The sequence below is a fragment of the Pyxicephalus adspersus genome, chromosome 11, assembly GCF_032062135.1.
Source record: "Pyxicephalus adspersus chromosome 11, UCB_Pads_2.0, whole genome shotgun sequence".
NCBI classification, from domain to species: Eukaryota; Metazoa; Chordata; class Amphibia; order Anura; family Pyxicephalidae; genus Pyxicephalus; species Pyxicephalus adspersus.
This window is the reverse complement of record NC_092868.1, coordinates 56,446,916-56,467,883: the sequence shown is the minus strand read 5'-3', so window position 1 is coordinate 56,467,883 and position 20,968 is coordinate 56,446,916. Positions and strand designations below refer to the sequence as shown.

At 42.6% G+C, this 20,968-nt stretch overlaps 3 protein-coding genes across 5 annotated transcripts in view; 2 read left to right on the top strand and 1 right to left on the bottom strand.

The window, feature by feature from the left end:
- Positions 1-2,453, bottom strand: part of DRAXIN (dorsal inhibitory axon guidance protein) — a 40,572-nt gene extending 38,119 nt beyond the window's left edge. The window contains exon 1 of the mRNA XM_072426974.1: positions 2,317-2,453. The gene's annotated coding sequence lies outside the window, so the exon portion shown is untranslated. The remainder of the gene's footprint in view (positions 1-2,316) is intronic.
- A 1,613-nt stretch (positions 2,454-4,066) lies between these two features.
- MAD2L2 (mitotic arrest deficient 2 like 2) lies at positions 4,067-13,115 on the top strand. Its single transcript, XM_072426977.1, has 9 exons — positions 4,067-4,170; positions 4,813-4,860; positions 6,885-7,003; positions 7,875-7,946; positions 8,241-8,341; positions 8,987-9,081; positions 9,159-9,232; positions 9,578-9,670; positions 11,687-13,115. Exons 2-9 carry the CDS (start codon positions 4,821-4,823, stop codon positions 11,726-11,728), a joined length of 636 nt encoding a protein of 211 aa, XP_072283078.1. The 5' UTR covers positions 4,067-4,170; positions 4,813-4,820; the 3' UTR covers positions 11,729-13,115.
- A 6,840-nt stretch (positions 13,116-19,955) lies between these two features.
- The window catches only part of LOC140341432 (F-box only protein 44-like), a 5,058-nt gene continuing 4,045 nt past the window's right edge, over positions 19,956-20,968 (top strand). The window contains exons 1-2 of one of the 3 annotated variants that reach the window (XM_072427208.1): positions 19,956-20,185; positions 20,639-20,776. In XM_072427208.1, coding sequence (XP_072283309.1) covers positions 20,643-20,776 — 134 coding nt within the window. In that variant the 5' untranslated portion in view covers positions 19,956-20,185; positions 20,639-20,642. The remainder of the gene's footprint in view (positions 20,186-20,638; positions 20,777-20,968) is intronic. The other 2 variants (XM_072427206.1, XM_072427207.1) reach the window with 2 other exon arrangements.

Sequence of the window (20,968 nt, the reverse complement as noted above, 5' to 3'; positions counted from 1 at the left end):
ATTCAGCATCAATTTATTTGTTATGTTCTCAGGTGCCATGTGGTTCAGGTGATAGGGTGACAAGGTTTTGTCTCTTACTCCCATTTATGCTTCTGGGTTGTCACACTTATAATGAAGACTACAAATGGTTATAGCTCTGCAGAATACTGCATCACCTCTCTTGAGGCAACTTGTCTATTAAAGCTGAACTCTGGATAGAAACATTGCCTCTGTTCCCTCTGTCTAAAAAATCTGAGTTCCTATAGGTTGCTGGGGGTTCCTTGAGCAATTTGTGACTCTCAGGTCAGTTTAAGTGACTCCAATGATCTTTTTTGTAAGGGTGACATTCTACCTATTGGCCACCACACTAATGTACTGTGAATATAGTATTTATATCTACTAGATTGTAAGCTCCTCGGGGCAGGGTTCTCTCCTCCTGTATCACTGTCTGTATTAGTCTGTCATTTGCGATCCCTATTTAATGTACAGCGCTCCGTAATATGTTGGCACTATATAAATCCTGTTTAATAATATTAATAATAATAATAATAATAATAGAAGGGGTTCCCTGAAGACCTGAAAGTTATTTCAAGGGTTCCCCCATGATAATAATGTGAGGTAATGCTGATCTAAGGCAGTGGTTTCCAACCTTTCGGACCTCAGGGACCACTAAATTATCATTTTAAATCCTGCAAACCAATAATATCATTTTTTTTTAATAAAGATAATAACACTTGTAAATAATAATTTTCCTAATGGTGCTGACAAGGGCTGTGGCGGCTCTGATTCATTGATCAGCTCACAGTGAGGTATTACTATTATTACTATTATCATTAGTTGCATTATCTTTGGTATTACTAAAGAAATGCAAAATATTAGTTAGCTTATTCTCACTCAATATGGGTTTATTGCATTCGAATCTAAGACCAAACAAGAAATGATAGCTATCAAAGTCAAGATATTTGATGCCATTAAATATAACAGGTCAGACTTACCTAAAAGAGCATCTGAGAAATAAACAAATAAAATAAAACAATCGGTATTGGCGGAGCAGGGTGACTGTTGTAATGGTGGAAACAATACAGAAGTGTACGTTGTTTTTCCGTCTTTGGTACAGTTTGAATTTAGTGCAATGTAAAGGCGAAAATTGTCATTCAGAATATAAGAGTTTATTATAATATTATTTTTTTAAAATTATTATTAAATAAAAAAATGCAAATGTCTAAATATTTCTGTGGGCCACCAAATGTTTCTCACGGACCATTGGTTGGTGACCACTGCTCTAAAGCCTGCACATCCCTGGGTCAGTGCAGCTCCCTCTGTACTTTCCAGCCATTGGCCTGTGTGTCTCCGCTTCCTTTTCCTCCTGGCCATTCATAAAACACCTCACACCTGGCTTCTCTTCTGATTGGACAGGACAAGAAGGAGATGGAGACATGACCTCAGCGCTGGGGTATTACAGGTGCAGGGCACCTGGCAGTGATCTGGGTGTATAATCAGAAATCTGCAGGTTTTAAAGAAAAGTCAGTGCTCTCCAGGAGAAGGGGGAGCAGAGAAAGTAAAAGGTTTCTGCTTGGGGTTGAAATTTAATGAGCAAGCTGAAGATGCAGTAAGATGTGGAGCGCTTGACATTTGTAGTCTTGTGTGACAACCCCGGAGCAGAATTGGAAGAACCAGTCAAGGCGTTGTCACCCTATTACAGTAAGATCCTGAATGCCATGGCAGGATCACCAGGTGTTTAATATAATGAAAGCTGCATATTTAAAAATGTCTGAAAACAACTTAACATGGTGACTCCTATAAAAGATTTTACTGATTCATCTGCTTGGGAATTTTGAGATCACCAATAAACTAACCATGTTAAGGCCAGAGTGATTCTTTAAGTACCGAGCGCTGGATATTGCATTTCTATCACTGGATCTGATGATTCCTCCTGTAATTGCACATATTATTTTTATTTTAGGGTGTCCGACCCTCACATGACCAATCAATGGACATACAGAGCAGCGTCGCCGTGATTTGGCTCAGATTCTTCCACTTTAAGGCTATTTTTACTGGCTGGTTGAAGAACCGGGCATCTGGCGATCGCTGGTTTCCATAGCAACGTCACAGTTACCTTGTTAAGTAGGCGTGGTGTGACACGGACAGCGAGTACCTCTGCGCGCTTCTAATTTTAGTTATATTTAGTAAAAGGCGCAGCTGCCGTACGGCAGATGGGAGGGAGGGAGTAACTCTCAGCAGACCCTTTATTAGGTACACCTGTCAGGTAAAGTGGGGGAGGTGCTCAGGTACGCTGCGGCATTTATAATTGGCTGGTTGGTGATAAAGTGAACCTACCGTGATAAAGGAAGTCCCAGTTATGCTGGCCAGGGCCCTCCTTTTCACAATATCTATCATAGGAAGATGAAAAGGGTAAAGGTCACCTCAGCCTTCTGCATCCCTGGTGGGTGTCACTGATTGGTTAATTCAAGACCTTCTGATTAGTTGCAAGAGCGCCAGCCTGGGTAGTAGTTAGTTGCAAAAGGTCATCCGTGCCTGGGTAGTAGAAAAGGTAAGTTATAACCTTTACAGGTAAGTTACACCAAACATCATTTACCCTGGAAGACTGAGGACATCTTGTGGTGGAGGTGTGCTACTGCAGATTGAAGGTCCCCCCGCATGGGCGTGGTCAAGATGTGTCCTGGTATTCTGTCATTGGTTAAGCTGGCGCCTCATCATCCATACAGGGGCCACACAGGTGCCAACCTACCAATTAGTGTCTAAAATAATCCAAAGACATAGCATTCAGCCAGCATGCCTCAGGGACTACAAAGTCCATCCTTATAGGAGTTCTATTTATCCAGAGGTCCAATAAAGGACAATCTGGGCTCTGATTGGCTGGAGATGATGATTCCTGCAAAATGATTGACAAATCCTGGTAAACTATTAACATGATTTGATGATGTAACTCCTCCCCACCTGAGGTTCTGTTCCATCCAGCTCAATATAAAATGCCAAGCGGCTGCCTTAACTCTTGTGGGTCTGTAGGTGAACAGCTCCTAGGAGATGTAGTTCTGAGGGTAGGGACTGACCTCCAGGCTGCTGACCCTGCAGGAAATTAAAAAATCAGAGGATTGGTGGATTTTAGTGCATACACTGAGCCAAGGATGTGTGATGACATCACCACCAGGGGGCATGTCAATGAAATCACCACCCAGGGGGTGGGTCCATTACATCACCAACAAGGGTACGGGTCCATGACAACACTATTTAGGGGCGGGTCCATGATAGGACTATCCAGGGGGCGGTCCATAATATCACTATTGAGGGGCAGATCCATGACACTATTCAGGGGTCCCTGACAGCACTATCTGGGGGGCGGGTCCATACATCACTATTTAAGGGGGTCCATGACACCATTCAGGGGCGGGCCCATGACACTATTCAGGGGCCGGGTTCATAATATCACTATTCAGGGGCGGATCTATGACACTATTCAGGGGAGGGTCCATGACACTATTCAGGGTAGGATCCATGACAATTTTCAGGGGTAGGGTCCATGACAATTTTCAGGGGTAGGGTCCATGACAGCACTATCTGGGAGGCGGGTCTATACATTACTATTTAGGGGGGTCCATGACACTATTCAGGTAGGGGGTCCATAACATCACTATTCAGGGGCAAATCCATGACAGTACTATCCAGGGTGCGGGTCCATGACAGCCTGGGATCAGAAGAAGTGTATTAAATGATGATGGGAGTCAATCTGACCAGAAGAGTGAGGGCACCTTGTGGTGGAAATGAAGCCCCTCACTTCCTGTCCCGGTGACCCCGTGACATGACACACAGAGGCTGCCATTAAAGCTTCTCACACAGTCTGTGGAAATGAGGAATATAAATTGATTTTGATCTGGAGGTACAAATAAACCTCGAGAACTACAAGTCCCAGCACCCCTAGTCTGCCGGCTGGGCTCCCCGTTGTTATTACGGTGATGTATAGAAGAATAGCACACACAGCTCCTCACACTGTAGACAGGTTCTCTTCCCGTGCCTGGCAACACAACACAGCCAGTGACGTCATCACAACCGCGCCCGGAGCAGGAGAGGAGAGCGTGGTGACGTCATTGGCGCTACGACAGGAAGATTGCTGCCTTCAGGAGAAACAGAGAGGACTCAGGGGCCCCAGACGAGGAGCCACACAGCGATAGATCGGTATGTACCGTGCACTAACCCCCGTCACTGCTAATTTGGGGGGTAAATATGGAAGGTATAAGGGGCATTATTATTATTATCATGACTGGAATAATGTTATTGGTATTTTTTTATCATTGCTGCCTTTATTTCCTGTTTATATTATTGTATTTATTTTTCTTTATTTTCTGTTTTTCCCATAAGCTGCCATTATTCGTTTTTCTATATCTGTCCTGTCATTATAAATGACAATGCTGCAAAAAATAAATTAATAATAAATACCCCCTCTCCCCCTTCCCCACCACCACCAATAGATTGACTGGGAATCCTATTTATCCAGTCACACAAATTCTTTCAGGATAACAATAAAATAAACTCTTAATTGCTGCTCATATGCTACAGGGCTCTATTTGCAAAAGATTCCCACAGTAAATTCGTCTGAAATTCGCTGACAGATGGGCGAATCTCTTTACACTTCTCCCTTCAGGTCTTATTAAAACAATCACTCGTTCTGCCACCTAGTGGCCAATCATCAAAGTGCAGCGCTCAATAGAGAATGATTGAATATCATGGGGAATCTTTTATAAATAGAGCCCAATCACTCATCCCTTCTGAGGTTGTAATATTATTCACTAATAATTCTTATTTCCTCTTTATTATCAGATGGAAACATGACCACCCTCACCAGGCAAGATTTAAACTTTGGTCAAGGTAGGTGAAAGTTGTCCTCCAGGCTGCTGGTTGTTCATACCTAAACTCAGAATTTTCGCTTTACTTAAAAGGGTAGAGAACCCTTTTATATAAGGTAAAAATTCGAAATGTTTTTTTTTTTTAAGCGCAACACCCTTTTTTTAAAAAAAAAGTGCAGCACCGCCCTCTAATTCTCAATTGCCTACGCAAAAACTACGTCACGCGTCCCCGGAGGCTCTTGGGTGCTCTTAGAAGCCTTTTCGTGAGTTGATAAAAAAAAATTGCCTTTCTTACGCATGCGCAGGGAGATCGTCACGTTTTTCTTCAAAATTACGTCACCCGATCTTGCGCTTGAGTCAGGTGAAGTAGGAACAAGAACCTGGAAGAAGAGGCGAAGATAACAACGCCCGGAACGCTGGCCCGAAGACGGATGCCTGAGCGACGCGGGACGCGATGGAAGAGACCTCCAGATGGATCGGACTGCCCTGCGGGATTGAAGGTAAGTTTATTTTTTGTGTTTTGGGGGATTTTGAGTTTAGTTCCTCTTTAGTTGCTATACTATCATTGTGTTGGAATAAAGCAGCTCTGATGCTGAAATAAGAAGAAAAGGTTTCATACTCACCTGGCCCACCTTAAGTCTGCACCCTGCTGAGGAGCTGCAATGGCTGAAATGAGTTTGTCAGACGCCCCCCTGTGGTGCAACCTGGTACTACCCACCTGTTTTACTGCCTATAGTGCTGACCTGTGGGCAGATGGAGGGAACCATCTTGAAAGCAGGGGGGTACCGGCATCTGGCATTCTCAGAAGTGTTGGTTGAGATTTTTCAGCTACCGTTGCTTATAAAAATGTGAAGATTGGAGATGGGACAGGGGATTATAAAACTTTCTTTATAAGCAGGGCTTTTTTTTTTTATTTTTACTTTTTTATGTGTTCTACAAATTCTTATCACTCTATTTATAAACGACTGCCCCACTCAATTCCTCAGAACATTTGCTGGTGGTGAATCTATGGTTGTAGTTTTCTAGAGCAGGGGTTTCCAACCCCTGGTCTGGCCGTCTGACAGGTGGGCCGCGGCTCCGACCGGTGCACTCCCTGGGGACGAGGACCCCGCTGGGGGAGCTCACTGGCCAGAGTCATGGACCATGTTTCCCGTATGATTTGCAGGCTTGGGGCGGTGGGCAGGTTGTGTCTCTGGTATGTTACAATAGGAAACGAACAGGCTTACTGTGAGCTAATTACAAGCCAAGCAAAAAAAAGAAAAAAAAAAAACTTTATGGAGCCTAGACATTTATTAACTTTTGGAGCCAGCTGTGCTTTGATAAGCTAATAGAAACAACAGAGTTTGTCTTGGTCATTAAAGAGTTACAAGAGGCTGCAGAAGAGCTCAGTCTCAGCTGTGTTTTGCAAAAGATTTCTTCTTCAAGCCATGCAAACCTCCCCCATTCAAGCCTCCGTCTCGCACATGAGGGAGCAGGGAAGCCCCATTCGTATCTAGGAGCTTTCTGTATGTCGGATGTCCTTAACTCGGGGACTACCTTTAGAGACCTAACAATGGTCCTCTTTTATTTGCTGCCTTTTGTTCTGTTAAAGATACCATTGAAAAAATTTTGTTATATCTATAACCTGTGGATCCTGCCGGGAATCTTGTCCTCTTATAACTTCATTTAGTGTTGCATGTAAAATGGCTCATCTGTTGTTTGCAAAAGATATTAAATAGTCCTAGAAATATGTAAAAGTCAAATATGGCTTGCAGGTGAATGTTACAATTAATGAAAGAAAATTCCACAGTCCACTATTCAGACAATAGGCCTGATATATGAAAGCTCTCCAAGACTGGAGAAGATTGACTATAAAGGGATAATGCTAGTCGAGGATTGAAAACATTTGCTAACTAATGATTTTAGAAAATCCGTTTCTGAATCCCCCAGGTTCTCCCATGGTAGTCATGGAGTCTTGGAGAGGTTTAATAAATCAGAACCAATGTATAGAAACCTTCTCCAGTCTGTGCTGGCAATGACCAACTTCTTTTTCTTTTCTCCTCTAAGTGGTTGCGGACATCCTGTGTGAGTTTCTAGAGGTGGCCGTGCACCTGATCCTGTACGTCAGAGAGGTTTATCCAACTGGAATCTTCCAGAAGAGGAAGAAGTACAATGTCCCTGTCCAGGTGAGTGGTAACATGGTGTCTTCTATACAAATAATTCCCCTTTTACCCCCCACATAAACCTAGTCAATCTTTCTCCACCCCCTAGGCTACCATATTAATGCCGTATTAATGAGATTGATTTCCAATAATCTCTACAGAAGGGGGGGTTGGTAAAATATTGAACGGGAGGGGGCTGATGGGGAAATATTCCAGAGACTTCTTAGCTCAGCAGATCAAAGCTTTGGGTGGGTGTAAGTCACTGGGCTGATTTATTAAAACTCTCCAAGGCTGGAGAGATTACACTTTCATCAGTGAAGCTGGGTGATCCTCCTATAAATATAATGTGCCAGTCTTACAGCACTTTTTTTTTTTTACTGTGCGGGACGAGCCCCTTCTGTGCATGCCTGAGATCGAGCATGTGCAGAAGAAGCTGCCCGAAACCTCCTGGGATCCATCATGTTGGTGTCAGAGGAGGCTCTGAGCTTCCCATTCAGTCTTCCTCTCTGCGGCGGTGAAGACAGAAAAAGACAAACCTACCCTTCTTTTTTTTTTTTTAAATATATATATATATATATATATATATAAAAGTATTTACAAAAAAAAAGCACCTTTTTGCCTAATATGAAAGTGTTTTCTCTCCTCTTATAAAAAGTAAACAAACTGCTGATAGGTCCGCTTTAAGAACCAGGACTGCAGTAAGGATGGCCAAGTGGCAAGTTAGCGACCAGAAACCGCACAGGAACACTTGTACCCACCTTGGGTCTGCACCTTCCCTGAGATTTGCATGTCTGGGTATCTTCTGAAATGGCAGAAGGATGATTTAGCCAAGTATCGTCTATGTTCCTTGCAGCTTGCTGAATACCATATTTTATGTTTGTGATATGTTTTCCAGATGTCGTGTCACCCTGAGCTGAACCGCTACATCCAGGACACCCTGCACTGTGTGAAGCCCCTCATAGAGAAGGTAAAGTTACTACATCAGCAATCGCTCCAACAACCTTTTGCAATTTAGAGATGAACTGGTGGTTGGGGGGGGGGGGGGGGTTGACTTGACGATTTGTTTAAAAAAAAAACATGGTCAGTTTTTGAATACACAGAGCAAAATAAAAATCAAAAGCTTACATCTATGTTTATTATACTGGCGTTATGTCATGTGGCTACTTTTGATGGAAAAGGTTCCTAGTTGGGGGTTCTTTATTATCTGCTCTCTGAAACAAGGCAGCCAGTCATGTGATCAGATGCTTTGTTCTCTTTGCAGAACGATGTGGAGAAGGTTGTGCTGGTCATCCTGGATAAAGAGCACCACCCGGTGGAGAGATTCGTCTTTGAGATTGCACAGCCGCCGCTCCTTTCTATCAGGTGATGCACAGTAATACATTGGATCCTAAACTAAAGAGGAAATATTTTAGGACAGTCCATACAAGCCTGTCCACTCCTGTTACTGATTTTTATAACAGGTCACATCTATATCATGCCTGACCTATGTCTCTCTGTACAGTTTGTGTGGTCTGGGGGGTCCTGGGATAAGTAACATCTATATCACGGCTGACCTATGTCTCTGTACAGTGTATGGTCAGGGGGGTCTGGCATATGTCACATTTAATATCATGGCTGACCTATGTCTTTCTGTACATTGTGTGTGGTTAGGGGGGGTCCTGGGATATGTCACAACTATATCATGGCTGACCTATATCTCTCTGTACAGTGTGTGGTCAGGGGGGTCCTGGGATATGTCACATTTATATCATGGCTGACCCATGTCTTTCTGTACATTGTGTGTGGTTAGAGGTGTCCTGGGATATGTCACATTTAAATCATGGCTAACCTATTCTCTCTGTACAGTTTGTGGTCAGGCGGTCCTGCGATGTTTCCAGCCATGTGTCCCCGCCCCAATACCTTTGCTGACCTACCATATGCCTTTTTGTGCAGTGTTGCTTTGTGGTCAAGGCTTTGCGTTAGAAGGGCATTGGGTTCTTGACTTTCTCTTTTTTTTGTGTTTTGCAGTTCTGATTCTCTCCTCTCTCACGTGGAGCAACTCCTACGAGCATTTATCCTGAAGATCAGCGTCTGTGATGCCGTCCTAGACAACAATCCCCCAGGTACAGCTCACACTTAGGGCCTCGCTCCAGATTTAGATTTAATGAGAACCTGTAATGATTGTTCTTTTTTTGCTCAGGGTGCACATTCACTATACTGGTCCATACACGCGAAGCAGCCACAAGGAATATGGAGAAGATTCAAGTCATAAAGGTGAGTCAGGTTAGATGACAGATTCTCCTGAGTCTTTGAAGCCATGCAAATAGTGGTGGGTGGAGTCACCTGCTAGCTTTTTACCTTCGGGGTAAATCCCTCCAACAAACTAGCCTAACTTTGTTTTATTATTGGATAAAATGGGAAAGATTCTCATTGCTGTCTATGCTGTTATTATAAAAATAAATAATCAGTAGGTTGCACTATTGGGGACACAGAAGCATGAGTACCTGACAGATCTTTAAATACATTTTCAAAGCTGGGCTTTGAAGTCAATGATCAAATTAAAGAGTCTTAGAAAAACATTGCTGCATTACTTCAGCTTTCCCCTTGTTGTCACTGCAGGATTTCCCCTGGATCCTTGCTGACGAGCAGGACGTACACATGCAGGAACCTCGTCTGATACCCCTGAAGACCATGACCTCAGATATTTTAAAGGTAAGAGAAAGAAACCAACCACCGGACTGCAAGGGTACAATGCCCAATCAATGCTCTGGGATTGAGCAGGGACGGATTTATACTTTTTCACTCCCCTAGGCCAGTTAGCTTGTGCAGCCCCCCCAAAACTAAAGATAGCCTTTTGCAGTCTTTGCAAAAAAAAAGCTGTTCCAAAAAAGCAAAAGAGGGAGAGAGGAAAGAGAGTGGGAGATAGAGGGGAAAGACGGAGAAGTGAGAGAGGAAAGGAGGGAATCAATAGACAGAGAAGAGAAGGGGAAGAACTGTAAGAAAGGGGGTTTGGTAAGAGAGAGAAAGTAGACAGGGAGGGGATGTAAGGAAAGAGATGAGGAGTATAGAGAGTGAGGTAGAGAGATAAAGAGACTTACAAGGAGTCAGAAAGGGCTGAGAGATGGAGAGAGGATATAGATATGAAAGATAGAAAGGAGGGAGGAAGGAGGGCAGAGAGCCCTGAAAGGGAAAGAGAAGACAGAGAGAGGGAGGGAGGGGTAATGAGATGGGGAGAGAAGGAGAATGGGATAGAGGGAGAGGAAGAGAGAGATGAAGTGAGGTGAGAAAGGAAAATTGAGGAGGAGGAGGAAGGAGAGGAGGAAAAAGAGAGAGAGAGAGAGAGAGAGAGAGAGAGAGAGAGAGGGGGGATAGAGGGAGGCCGTGGGATGAGAGAAGACAGAAGAGAACAATGAAGGTAGAGAGGAGAGGGATATATTCAATACAAATGTCACTCTGCACAGATCTCCACATTGTAAATGACTGGTCAGCCAGCAGCAGAAGGTTCCAGGTCCACATAGAGATGATCTAATGCCGCCTGCTGGTAGTCATGCCACCCTTGGCCATGGTCTAGGTGGCCTTCTGGGAAATCCAGGTCTATGGATACGTTCAATGGTAATATTTTATACCCACACTGAATTGTATGAATAACTTTTAGCAGCTCTTTGTAACCATTGCAGTAGTTTATCATCAATCCGTCCTCAGTCCACCATTGCTTGATAATATTACACTGTATGGCCAAAAGTGTGTGGTCACCCCTGAGTTCAGGCATTTCCTACAACATACAAAGATGATATACAACTGTTCTTTTCTACCCTTCTGGTAATAGTTTGGTGAGGGCTCTGTTCTGTTCGCCCATGACTGTGCCCCGGGGTAAAATGCCAGCTCCATACAGACATGGAGTCACCAGTTTGGTGATGAAGAACTTGTGTATCCTGCACAGATCCCTGACCTCAACTCTTTAGGATGAAGTGGAGTTGGGAGCCAGGTCTTCCATTCAACATCAATACCACAGGGTGAATTCCCACGTACCCCCTCCCAAATCTAGTGCAAGGGCCTCCTGGGTAATTGGAGGCTGCTATAAACAACATTACTAACATGGCTGTGGCTCCAGAATGGGCTATCCAACAATCTCATATAGGTGTGAAGGTCAGGGGTACACAAAACCATATAGTATATATTCAAAGTGGAATAATCCTTCCCATCTGTAGTCCTGTTTCCTAACAATAGACTCAATTCTGGTCCTTGGAATAATAAATAAAATTTAGTTAAATTTTAGGTTTCTGGAGGTAGTCAACAATCTTTATCTCCAGTATTAAACAGCTAGAAGGCACTGTCACTGTACAGGTACCAGAAGCAGTAGATATTGCCAGGGTCATGTATAAGGGTGAACGAGAGCCGTCACATCTCATTAAGACATTGGACCTCCAGTAATAGGAAAACATTGTGTGATGTGCAGGGATCTGAGCGCCCCCTACTGCGCAGTACAGAAATGTGTATTTTGCGTGGGGTGGAAGTCACATCTAGAAGCTCTCATGCACTCAATATGAATAAATATTATCACCTAGACTGGATAGAATGCTAGGTCTAGGCTCCAAAGTGAGCTCGCAATAAATGTTGTATGTTGCAATTTAGCCTTAATTGTACTCTGCCACAGCTATTGGCTCAATATTCAGCTCCTAAGCTGGAGCTGTGCTGCTATACTAATATTCTATTTCTTGGATTTTTCAGATGCAGCTTTATGTAGAAGAAAGAGCACAGAAATGCACCTGACGCACAAATTCTCCGGGTGCCCGAGATTCCTCTACACCTAAGCCCCGCCCATAATAGCAACTCTATGATTGGCTGAATTCATAGCTTCAGCCTCCTCCTGCCCTGGCGACCTGATGAATGTACTTTGCAAAGTCCAAACTTTTGATTTGAAGCAGACTGAAGGGAAAATCTACAAGATGGAATGAATGGCTTTGTTTCCAAGAATTTCCTGTTATCGGTATTGAAGTTTTTATGGTGCAAGAAATTTTACTCTCGGATCTCCTGCTGCAGCGCAGTACTATGGGAACGTCAGCTATTCTCCTATTGGCTGCCTCCAGTTTGACCTCTGTGCAAAGCTCCAGGACGGCCATAATGGTGAATCTCATCCACTGACTGAATACTGGTGCCATGGCTGCAGTGTTTAACTCCCCTAGCGGTAATCCCGAGTGTGACTCCGGGTGGATTTTTCATGCAAAAATCGGTAATCCCGAGTCACACACTCGGGGTCGCTTTTAACTAAAAACCCACTTACCTTGCTCCTTCACTGTCTCCTGGCGTCCTGCTTGTCCTCCCAGGTCCTTGGGACATGTCCTCCTCCACCTATCTCCAGCTGTGAAGTGCAGAGACGAGATCTACAGGGTTTCCCGGTGACGTCGGTAAATGTGTCGGTCCGAGCGGGAGGATTGGTGGGAAATTCAAATAATTTTGTATTGGATTCAATACAAGAAATATTCATATAATTATATTATGTATATATATTATATATGCTACTATACAGTTACATTACATGTTAAAGTATTTTTGTGTTTTGTTATTTAAAGTTTATTAAATTTATTAAATATCAGTGAGTTATGCCTAAGAATTACAGCCTACAATAAAAAATAAATTTCCATGCAAAAAATTGTACCGCTTTTTGCATGGAAATTTGAACGGAATTAGACCGCTGGGGAGGTTAAAGTGGCGGCTGATTGGTGGCTGGAGTAAAATCACCATTTTATTAAATTATTTCACAGAATATTTTTTGTTGTTTTAACAAAATTGAAATTTTCCTTTACCATTTGCAGCTGCAGCTCATTATCCAGTGACGGACCCTCCGCACGTTGTCCTTTGAGCTCTATTTATAAATGATTCCCCCAGTCAATTCCTCTGAAATTCGCTGACAGATGGTCGAATCTCTCTACGCTTCAGTTCCTATTAAAACAATGACTCGTTCTGCCACCTAGTGGCCATTTGTCAATAGTGCACAGCTGTCACAATAGGAAATGAGTGAAAAATAAAGGTATATTATGGGGGAAAAAATTTATAAATAGAGCCCCTTGTCTACTGTGTTTTATATATGTATTAAATGTTTGTATTTGGATGTTTTGTGTCTCTTTTTATTAAATAAAAAGCTACTTAAAACAGATAATCTGTTCTGCTTTACAATGAAAGCTTCTATCTGCCAGGTGCTTATAAAAAGTTGGCATTAATTCTGTTATGGGTGCTTTGCATGCAACTAGTATAAGTGCTGAATCTGATTTTATATTAGCTACCTCTGATCCCCTTCACAGCAGGACTCATGGAGGTATTAATGTGCTCTCTATTATACAATGCTGCCAGTCTAACACTGGCATCGAGCTGACGGGAAGGAAGACCATGTGACCTCATCATGTGGTGCTGCTCTTTCAGTGTCCAGTCACATGTCTGATGTTGGATTAGTGATCAATCTGTATTGGTGAAAGGCGGTGAAAAGAAAAAAGTCTGCTGACTGCTCTGTGCTGGCTTGAAAGATGGGGGACCACCAAACGTCAGACTGTTCACTGCACCCCCTTGCCCTATTCACCCACTAAACCTCGAGGGAAGAGACATATGGCATTGATATATGCACATTATGGATTACACATATAGATGGCGATACAGGGAATGAAAATGATCACCTAAAGGGGAAAATAAAACCTGCAGGAACATATATGTAACACGTGTAATCTTATAACACACGTGATGTAGAGGGAAGACAGAATATACACGGCTTGTTGTGATCAGAACATTTTGTGTGTATAACTCTCAGCAGGCTCTATGAGTTGTCTTGTTCGGGAGTGGGTCTTGCTGTCTCCTTCTGGGAGGAGCAATTTATTTAATCTGTCCAGACCACGCCCCCCAAAAAACCCATTAAGCAGGGGTGGTGACATTTTTATTAAGCCTTTGAGGGGGTGAGGGGACCAGGTAGAGTAGAGAATTCATACTGAGTTAGCTCTTTGCTCCAGGGCTGCCCAATCAAAGCAGATCCAAAATTTGTGATATATTTTCTTTTTTTTTTACACAGCTGCTTTTTTTTTTTTTTTTGCTGATCCTGCCACTAACATACTTTCTGTCCCTGAGTGACAACACTTACGATCCATTACCGCCCTGCATTGCAACTTTTCTATTTTCCTGGAGTTCAGCTTTAAATACATCGAGCAATCCCAGCCCAGCATTGTCGGACTCGGAGCTCCTCCTGTAGGAGGAGGGAATTGTCAATCTGCAGCCTGGGAAAACATTCACTCTGCCTGTTTACTTTCATGTTGCTTTCCACGGTTTACAGTCCTCGAAAGGTTCCATTCCGGGGATTTCCCGCTCTGTGACCCCCCCCGGTCATTGCCTCAGGGTGTGTGACACCCAGTGAGATTTTGGAGATTTGGTTGTCTGTGTCTCATTGGGGGGAATTCAATTCACTTCCTCTCTAAGAGACACAACAGGAAGTGAGAGAAGTGATAGGAAATTGGGGTAAGAGTTGTATAATCTATGGCTGTACTATGGGGGGGGGGGGTGCAGATGAGCCGGAAATGCCACACTTTGGGGCTACAGTTGGAAGTTTGCTTGTAGATTATAGACATCCTGTATGGACTTAATTCCATTACATAGTTTGGTGTCATCTGCAAACACAGAAATGGTACTTTTAATCTTAAAATCTATATCTGATATTCCACTGGCTAACTGTTTACTTCCTCATAAAAAGAGAGTAAATTTGTTTGACAACTTCTGTCTTTCTTGAAGCAGAAACTCCTCTATGTGTTTCTTTATTAAACTCTCTAAGACCTTTCCAACTATGGACGTTAAACTAACGGGTCTGTAGTTGGCTGGTAATGACTTTCTCCCTTTTTGAAGATAGGAACCACATTGGCCTTACGCCAATCCATCGGTACCTTGCCAGCGACTAAAGAGTCTCTAAAAATTAGAAATAATGGCTTTGAAATAACTGAGCTCAGCTCTTTGAGGACACGTGGATGTAATGCATCGGGTCCTGGGGCTTTGTCAACCTTAATTTTCCCCAGCTGTTTCTCAATCATATCAATTCTGAGCCATTGTGACTCATTTAAGGCAGTGACATTGCTATATGAATTTGGACTTGAGCTCTGCCATTTTCCTTTGTGTACACAGAGCTAAAAAAAGTGTTTAAGAAATCCCCAGTTACCAACCCAGCGACATCCTTTAAGGGTCCTACATGCTCAGATCAGATCTTTATCTCTATATTAATATATTTAAAAAACAATTTGGGGGTTTGCCTTACTTTCCTTTGCAATCCGTCTTTCATTTTGAAGTTTTGCACATTTTATCTCCTTTTTACATCTTTTGTTCTATTCTTTATAGGTTTCAAATAATGAAGGTGATCCTTCATTTTTATATTTTTGGAATGCCCTTTTCTTGTTCCTTATGACTTTTTTAGCATCGGCTGTGAGCCACATAGGTTTTAATTTTAGCCTCTTAAACTTATTACCCATTGGAATATATTTTTTAGTATGCTTTTGTAGAACAGACTTGAAACATTCCCATTTCTGTTCTGTGTTCTTTGAGGACAATATTGTCTCCCAGTCCAAGTCACAGAGAGCCGCCCTTAACCTCCCTAGCGGTAACCCCGAGAGTGACTCGGGGTAGAAAAAAGTTGCTACAAGTGGTAACCCCGAGCCACTCTCGGGGTTGGAACACCTAGGGAAGGTTAGTAAATAGAGCACTTACCTGATCCGCCAGGGTCCCGCGTCGTCCAGCGCCGCGATCTCCGTCTTCTTTCTTCTTCTTCCTGCTTCTGCTCTGGCGGGGCGGGAAATTCAAAATCCATTTGTATTGCATTCAATACAAAATAACTATTGCATTGGATTCTTATGTGTAAAAGCAGTACATTGTTTTCAAGAACCTTTATTTTACAGTATGTATAATACTATGAGTATAATATGTATTTTTTTTTAATTATTTTTTTTTTAATATATAGATTTTTTAATTTATTCAATTTATTGTTTTTAAATGATTTTGTGTTTCAAACTTTATTATACTCATACTATTTATACTGTAAAATAAATTTTCATGAAAAACAATGAAAAATGAAATGAAAAAATATAATAAATGATACTATATATATAAAACCTAGAGGACCATGGCCACCAGAGACTCCTCAGTATGTAACATAGGTAAATAACTGGGGCACTATGACCACCAGGGATATCTCTATTGGTCAAAAAGGCAAGGATCTGAAGACTCCTTAGTAGGTCATATAGGCAAATGACCAAGGCACCATGGCCAGCAGGCATTACTCAGTAAGCCACATAGGCAATACCCTAGAGCACCATGACCCTGGTGGCCACGATGCACTGGGTCATTTCTAATGTTTTTTCAAAAGGTCACATTGGGGATCCCTCAGTATGTAAGATGGACAATTTCCTAGTGTACCATTGCCACCAGGGATTGCTCAGTAGGACAAATAGGCAATTATCAAGGGCATCATGGCCTCCGGAGATTCCTTAGTGGATCACATAGCCTGGGATACCATGACCACCATGGTTATTTTAGTAGGTCACCTAAACAATGACCTAGGGAACCCCTGGCCAATATGGATTTCCCAGTAGGTCACATGATCTGGGGTACCATGTTCACCACGGATTTCTCTGTAGGGCACATAGGCAATGACCAAGGGCATCCTAGTCATCACAGATTCCTCAGTTGATCATTTAGGCAATGCCTTGGGGTACAATTAGCATGGTGTTTTTATCAGTAAATTAGAATAATCAATCATCTAGAGCACTATGCCCACCAGGGATTGCTCACTGGGTCACATAATCTATGACCCAGTGCACTATGACTACCAGAGAGTCCTTCATGGGTTACATTGGCAATGACCTTGGGGTAAATAACATTAAACAATGATCTATGGCACTATGCCACCAAGAATTGCTAAGTAGGTCACATGGGGAATGATCAAGAGCACTATGGCCACCAGAGATTCCTCAGTAAGTCACATAAACAATGATCTTGGGTGGCCACCAAACATTCCTCAGTGGGTTACATAAGCAATGACCCGGGGTTCTATTCTTTTGGACTATTCAAGAGCATTACTTACTTTTAGATTCGGGAGTCATGTGATGCTTCACTTTGTCCATCTAAAAAAATATCTCCTTGGGCATCTTTAATACCCCATCATCTTACCCCCCCCCCCCCCCCCCAGGTATGCAGCCAGGAGGGATTGCCTTTGTCAGTACAAGTTGTTGGTCCAGCTGCTTTCCATTAAGAACACGACACTACAGAAATTTGCTCCAGAACCGGTGTTCATAGAACAGTGGAGTGACGCCCATTGGCACCAGGTACGTTAACCCTCAAAATTTCTATGAAACCCTTTAGGACCAGCTTGTGTGTAATGATTCCAGTTTCTCTGGTATTGTTTCCATTATTGAGAAATATTCCATTTTCTTTCCCCTTTCTATAAGGTGACATATAGGTTCAGGAACTACGGAAAAGGTGCGCTATGTATATTTTGGACATGGCGCAAGGAAAACTCTATGGGCCGACTGGTAAAGTATCCACCATAGAACCGGAGGATCTGACTGTATGAAGATCTGACATTTGACGTGTTTTTATTATCATGTCATCCATGGGTAAGAAGTCACCACCGATCATCACTGGAACCCCAAGTATTGCCCTGTCATAGCTCTGGGACTGCTACAGTTACTCTATCATGGTTCTTAACCCCCAAATATCACACTGACATGGTTCTGGAACCCCAAGTGTTGTTTGGCCAAAGCTCTGGAACCTCAAGTGCCTCCCTGTCTTAGCTCTGGAACTGCATGGTTACCCTGGATCTCATATGTCAATTCATTGCCCTAGAATTTCAGTAATCACCCCAAAATTAAATTTGGACCCCATTTGTTATACTGGCATTGCCCTGGAACCCCAATTATCATTCTGGCATTGCTATGGAATCTCACTTGGTCATCGCCTAAATTCATTAGGCTCCACCAATTCCACCATCTTTCTGTCCACTGAGATTGTGTATTCCAGTCATTGGACTGCAGGAACCCAAAACTCTGTGTGTTATAGGAAAAGACTTACTGGAGCCAAATTTTAATATAATATATTAATACAAAATATTTATTTTCTTGTCATGTGATTCTCCTAAATAAAAAAGGCAGAAAGGCAGATACTGTATACACTATATACAGTAATAACAGTATTTTTTGCCTTTAAAATGCAAACAGAAATACATTCTTGGTTTATACTCGGATGCCATCTTGTGGCATGTGCTTGAACTGCATTTGTCTCATGTATTCGAAAAGTATTCGAAACAAGCTGCTTTAACACCTTATGAGGAAACAGCTCTATTCAAAATTTATTTATATATATTTAAAAATATATTTAAAATATAATTTAGGAACAAATGACCCCCTCTAAACAATTCCAAAGTAGAAAATACTTTAATCTGTAAAAAGGGGGAAAAGTATACTTTTAAATAAAAGTTTCAAAACTGGCACACTATGGATGTATTTATTAATTTTATTGCCATTTATGCTGCTTGCACTTTTGAATGTTAGCAGTAATTTAATGCCCTAGGTTTATACTCGTGTCAAAGTATTTTTCTGTTTTATTCAGTAGCTACCTCAATATATATTCAGATTGGTTTATATTTAAATATATACAGTAGTTTGAGTATCAAGGTTGCAGAATTTAAAGTGACATTCTGGGCAGGTAACTTTCCGCTCCATTGCAGACACATGGAGTATGTACAGTATATGTTGCAGCTTTGTAGCTCTTGGTCCCGGCACAGAACTCTGCTGGCTGTCCCTGTTTCCTAGGAGGGTTTAATCATCATTTTGGAGCTTCTGTAAAGTTTCTTCATCATTCAGCCTCTGTTGTGGCATTTTTAGACACCTTTGTATAGGTCATGAGTGCAGGTTCTGAATTTATTGTATGTGGCACCTGCTAAAAAAGACCAATTATTTGGGGAACCTGACCCCTGGAGTACCAGTACTGTAGTCCTAGGAACCCCAAAACTTCTGAGCCTTTTTCCATAAATGGTATTGGAGTCAAAGTGCTGAGTACAAAATATAGCAAATGATGGTCTTAGAGCAGCCATTGTCAACCAGGGCTCAACCATGGAACCCCAAGTGTCCCTCCATTGGCTATTAGGGGTTCCTGGAATAATGGCTGATTGACCTCCCATTGATGATGCCTGCATAGTTTTGGGGCCGACTCCACTGCATGACTCTAATAATTATTTTTGGTGGTATTCTAGCCACCACTGTAGGGATGGAATTCCTTCCACTGGCCACAAATTCAAGGCTTTATCTCCCATCGACTCCCCTAAAGAGTTCCAAATTTCTGGACTACAAATACACTGTATTACCCAGCAGAGGGCGCATTTATTTCTAGAAATGGGGAAAGTTTGAAGGTGAACAAGTCAAGCTTTTTTAATAATTGACATGGCAGACAAACAGTAATATAACAATTGGGAAAGAATGAAGATCTCCGACTTTTACATTAGAAATAATAATGCTGAATATGCCTCTCGTAGTGTTCCATTGAACGATCCTAACATTCCAAGATGATGCTGCTGTTGGTCACTCGGGCCCCGTACCAGCCCTTCCAGTACTGCGTGTCCTTCCCGCCATGACAAAAATATATGTAACGCACTCTGGGTCCATAGTTGCTAAATGTAAACATTATCTAAGGGACAAAGAAACAAAATATAGGAATACATAAAGGGACAAAACAAACAACATCAAAGCTGGTGAAAAGTATGAAAAGATTTTTAAAATGTATTAGAGGTTCTCAGGTATATTATGGCCCATCTCATTGATGCATTTGTAATATATTTTCTTCTTTTTTTTACACCGCTGATCCTGCCACTAACATACTTCCTGTCCCTGAGTGGCAACCATTTGATCCATTACTGCTCTGCATTGCAACTTTTCCATTTTCCTGGAGTTCGGCTTTAAATATATTGAGCAATCCCAGCCCAGCATTGTAGAACTCGACGCTCCTCCTACAGGAGGAAGAGGGAATTGTCATTCTGCAGCCTCGCCCTGTGAATACATTCACTCTTCCTGCTTACTTTCACTTTGCTTTTCACCGTTTACAGCCCTCGAAAGTTTCCATCTCGGGGGTTTTCTGCTTTGTGACCCCCTGTTATTGCCCCCCCCCCCAGGTGTGTGTGACACCAACAGGAGGTGAACATTTACAGGAGGCAGAAAACTCAGCTTTGTAAGATTTTGGATGGATTTGGGGATTTGGCTGTCTGTGTCTCATTGGGGGAAATCCTTTCCAGGAGACACAACAGGAAGTGAGAGGAGTGATGGGAAATTGGGGTTACAGTTGTATAATCTATGGATGTTCTTTAGGGGTAGGGCAGATGGGCTTCCTGCACTGTAAATGGTGTCCCTATGGAAGATTTTCTGCAACCTCCTACCCTGAGGGAAATTTCTGGACCAGGGGTGCCCACACTTTTTTGGCTAGCGAGCTACTTTTAAAATGACCAAATGATTTACCAACAATAAAAACTTGGACCTAATAGCTCCTGTGCGTGGTAGAGTTTATTTTGAAAGGCAGGGCTCCGCAGTTTTCGTTGGCTTTGTGATCTTGTAGATCACCATCCACCTGTTGGGCACCCGTGCTCTAATCTATTCATGGAAAGTTGTTTCTTTTTTTGGTTTTCAGGCTGATGATACGGCGAAGCTGGAAAAACCGCCATCGCTCGTCTGCACCTCCACAACGTTCCCTGCCCCGGGGGAGAAGAAAAGCAGCTGCTGGGGAGGTGACAACTGACATGGGGTCACAGGAAACCAAGGAGAAGGGGTAAGGCTGCACGTCTGACATATCCATTCCTACGCTCAGATATAGATAGGGGGTGGGGAGAGGGGTATAATCTGCTGCAGAACTACAAATCCCAGCATGTCACATTAGTCACTGAAGGGGTCACCAGCAGGAGGAAGGAGGTCCTGATTCCTCTATATAGATAGAATTGTGGGGTCACCATCACTAGAGGGG